The following is a 3,901-nucleotide window of genomic DNA, read 5'->3' as shown; positions in this document are numbered from 1 at the left end:
CCCCCCCCCCCCCCCCCCGTTGACGTCCGTGTTCAAGATTTTGAGGTAAATTTTAAGTTTTCTGTTCAGTTTTTTGTGCTTATGCAATGGTATTTTCTGTTTAATGCGCTATGAAACTCGTCGAACAAGAATTTTATTTTCAATCTCGCGCTCCCTCGCCCATTCTCCACTTTGACTTGATTCTCGGTCTGTTAGTCCAGGAAATGAGGTCGTATTTAACTTGGTTTGTTTACGATCTTGTGCTTTTGGATGCTTGCGTCTGTTTTTGGAGAAGTTTTCATTTCTTCCTCTGAATTCGGTAGATGGAAACTGGCGTAGTATATGAGGATCGAATACTTTTGGAGTTATTTGTTTTTGTGATTTTGTTGAGTAATTGACATCTTTTCCAGCTTAGTTTGATTCTTTTAGTAGCATGGAGACGTCTGCTATTAGGATCATTCGCAGCGTATCTCCTCTGCAATTGCATCATTAGCTCGTTCCACATTTGCTGCTGCTTTCTGCGTTTTCATCCAAAATTTTGCAAGTTTTTTCATGGGCTACCCGTCAAAATTGTGCACATATCTACATCCAACTATTATTAAAATCTTGTCGGTAGGAATCTTCAATAGGTGGAATCATTTTTCACCAGACGAGGAAAATTTGGCCAAATTTTAAACTAAAACGTTCGGGAACCAAAAATCAAATCCAAACGTCATCTCCTTTCCTTTTCAGAAGATACTTTTGGCCAAATTTTAATATATGAAGTGGATTGTTAATGACTTTTTTCATAACTTTTTTTTTAATGTACGTGCAATTGTGGAGGCCATTAGATTTTTTGTTTATTTGAGCTTGATCCTAGCTCTGTCTCAACGTCAACTTTGCTCTGAATTTTGGTGCCCCTTTAATTTCCATAGATGAACTAATCATGTTTAGAATTTGGAAAAGGATCGATGGTAAACTGTTGTCTTGTTATTTAATGTAAAGCATCTCTTTATAGTTGATTGGCAACAATTTACTGTTTCTGTTCGTTTAAAATATACACTTTACCTACGTACTTTGGAAAACTTCAATGATTATTCTTGAATTGATTTTCCACCTTAACTTCCTTATCTTATTGAGGTCTGAGAAAATGTTCTTAATAAAATGTCGGAGGAAATATTTATTGTTGTAAGATGGTATGATATGCATCTCCTGACTGTACTCAGTTCTCTCCCTTCCATTAGTTATATGCCTGCCTTCTCATTCACCTACTGTCGTTTTCTGTGGCTTATATTATGGCTAGCATAAATGCAATTTATGGCTTCTTGTTCTTTTGTATTATGGACTCGTATATCAAAAACTCATATTCTGTATAATTTTTACTGTCAATCTATTGTAACTTTTCTTTTTATGAATTCTCAGAATCTTGGAATATGAATTTTAGCAATGTCAAGGTTCCCAAGGTGCCTGGTGGTGGTGCAGCTTCTGCTTTGGTGAAGATTGGAATTATTGGTGGGCTTGGATTATATGCAGCTTCCAACAGTCTCTACAATGTTGAGGGAGGACATCGGGCCATTGTGTTTAACCGTCTAGTTGGAGTTAAAGATAAGGTTATTTAATCTGGTCCTTTAGATGAAACACATCTATAATTCATTATCCATTGTTCTAGAAAAATTATCTGGTTCTTGGATGACTTCACCACATAAGTGCCTAAACTTCCTGGTTGCTTTAAGCAATATTGTTTGAACAATTTTTTGCTTGTCATAACTTTCAGGTTTATCCTGAAGGAACACATCTCATTATTCCTTGGTTTGAGAGGCCAATCATATACGATGTCCGTGCACGACCCAATCTTGTGGAGAGTAGTTCTGGAAGCCGAGACCTCCAGATGGTGTGATATTTTTTATGTTATTTGAAGATACCATGTTTTTTTCTTTGTTCTCTTATTTTTATTTTTGATGAATGTGAGCTCAGACCTGCTTTAGACTAATGCTCAACATTAAGTGATTAGCACAAAAGTTGGCATGTGTTTAGACCTTACGTGAGAAAGAAGGCAGTTAAGTGTTTTTCCATGTATTTTGTTTTACCCCATTTAGAATTTTAAATTTAATGACTGGCTATCAGCTGGATGTACATGGCCAATATCCTTTTTTGTAAAGATCTTGGGTTTGATGTGCAGGTGAAAATCGGTCTTCGTGTTCTTACCCGTCCATTAGCAAACGAGTTACCTACATTGTATAGAACACTTGGTGAAAATTATAATGAAAGGGTTCTGCCTTCAATTATTCATGAAACTCTGAAATCTGTAGTCGCTCAGTATAATGCCAGCCAACTTCTCACACAAAGAGAGGTAAAGTAAAAGATCTATTCTCTGCTAGTTAGGTTTCCAATATATATATTTCCCTTGCTTTCTCCCATTGATTCAGTTTTTTTTTCTGTTTATAGCCAACTCAATATGGTTCCTTCTGATCCTACTCGTGTTAGTCGTATGCTGATTGTCGTTCATTTTCAGGCTGTAAGTAGAGAAATCCGAAAGACTTTGACTGAGAGGGCAGCTCAGTTCAATATCGCTCTTGACGATGTGTCCATAACAAGTTTAACTTTTGGAAGGGAGTTCACAGCTGCAATTGAAGCCAAACAAGTGGCTGCCCAAGAAGCGGAAAGAGCGAAATTTGTTGTCGAGAAGGCCGAACAGGACAAGAGAAGTGCTATAATCAGAGCACAGGTGAGATAATGGGATGATAAATGAACTATACACCCCAACTTTCTTGATGTTTTGCAAGATGCTATTCATTTCTTAATATGGATAGCCATCTTTCTTGTCTGAGGTGAAAATTTATAGCATTCTCTGATCTTGATCACCAGGGAGAAGCCACGAGTGGGCAGCTGATAGGCCAAGCTGTTGCCAATAACCCGGCGTTTATGACTCTGAGGAAGATCGAAGCAGCAAGAGAGATCGCTCATACGATTGCGAACTCATCCAACAAAGTTTTCCTCAATTCAGATGATCTGTTGCTGAATCTTCAGGAGATGAACTTGGAGCCTGCTGGGAAGAAGTAAATTCCCTCACCCATTCAAAACAAAACTCACAGGTCATTCATTCTCTCTCGTTTCTTTGATTAATTTGTGAATGTTGAGTCATTTACGTGGAAGACTGAGTTAGTTTGTAAACAAAATGGAATGGTTTAGTATCATCTCTTCATGAACAACCTGAGCCTTGCTTAGATGGCCAATTCTGTTCCACTTGAGATAGTTTTTATAATAATTTTGATATCATTTGAACTGTTTAACTGTGTGAGTAGACAGTGATGAATAGATTTCATATTCACACACACTGATGATTTGGAAAGGAACTCCGTATATTTTTTATCCGTCAGCTTTGAATTAGAATCTGATCTGATGTGAATGAGGCCTCCAGAGAATGGGATGGGCGGGGTAGGGTTCTTTTAAGTAGATGACTCGTCGGGCCGTTGGAGCGGGACTGATTTGGTAAAAAGAGCTTGAATAACTTTGAAAATGAATGAGGCCTCCAGAGAAAGAGATAGGCGGGGAGGGTTCTTTTAAGTAGATGGCCGTTGGAGCGGGACTGATTTTTCGTTTTTCTAGAGTCGTCATTTTTTATCAGGAATGCTATGTCATTTACAATTCCGGCTTCTATTTGATCTTGACAAAGTGGCGGGCTCCGGTGAATTCTTTTGTTTGGACTCTCGCTTGAATCGGAACCTTTATGTGAATTCATTCTCGCGAACAAACACAATTTCTACCCAAACAAACACAATTTCTACCCACACCTAGGCTAGTTGGAATGGAGTCTAAAACTATGTACCGAGACCTTCCACACCTGCATCGATGAGCTAACAAAAACCCCTCATTGTTGTCTCAAATTTGATGATCGACCTTCCACACGTGCAATAATGAGCTCAAAAAAAAAAAAAAAAAAAAA

General features: G+C 38.0%; 1 protein-coding gene across 3 annotated transcripts in view; it reads left to right on the top strand.

The window, feature by feature from the left end:
- The window catches only part of LOC111442941 (prohibitin-1, mitochondrial-like), a 4,044-nt gene extending 754 nt beyond the window's left edge, over positions 1 to 3,290 (top strand). The window contains exons 2-7 of one of the 3 annotated variants that reach the window (XM_023080503.1): positions 12 to 45; positions 1,381 to 1,568; positions 1,733 to 1,849; positions 2,138 to 2,308; positions 2,471 to 2,683; positions 2,824 to 3,290. In XM_023080503.1, the coding sequence (XP_022936271.1) occupies positions 1,392 to 1,568; positions 1,733 to 1,849; positions 2,138 to 2,308; positions 2,471 to 2,683; positions 2,824 to 3,018 (873 nt within the window). In that variant the 5' untranslated portion in view covers positions 12 to 45; positions 1,381 to 1,391 and the 3' untranslated portion in view covers positions 3,019 to 3,290. Of the gene's footprint in view, positions 1 to 8; positions 46 to 1,380; positions 1,569 to 1,732; positions 1,850 to 2,137; positions 2,309 to 2,470; positions 2,684 to 2,823 lie in introns of those variants that run through there. The other 2 variants (XM_023080504.1, XM_023080505.1) reach the window with 2 other exon arrangements.
- Positions 3,291 to 3,901: the final 611 nt, after the last annotated feature.

This window comes from Cucurbita moschata, unplaced genomic scaffold (genome assembly GCF_002738365.1).
Source record: "Cucurbita moschata cultivar Rifu unplaced genomic scaffold, Cmos_1.0 Cmo_Scf00005, whole genome shotgun sequence".
Lineage (NCBI taxonomy): Eukaryota > Viridiplantae > Streptophyta > Magnoliopsida > Cucurbitales > Cucurbitaceae > Cucurbita > Cucurbita moschata.
Note: the sequence above shows the minus strand (reverse complement) of the source record. Positions and strands in the feature narration are given on the sequence as shown.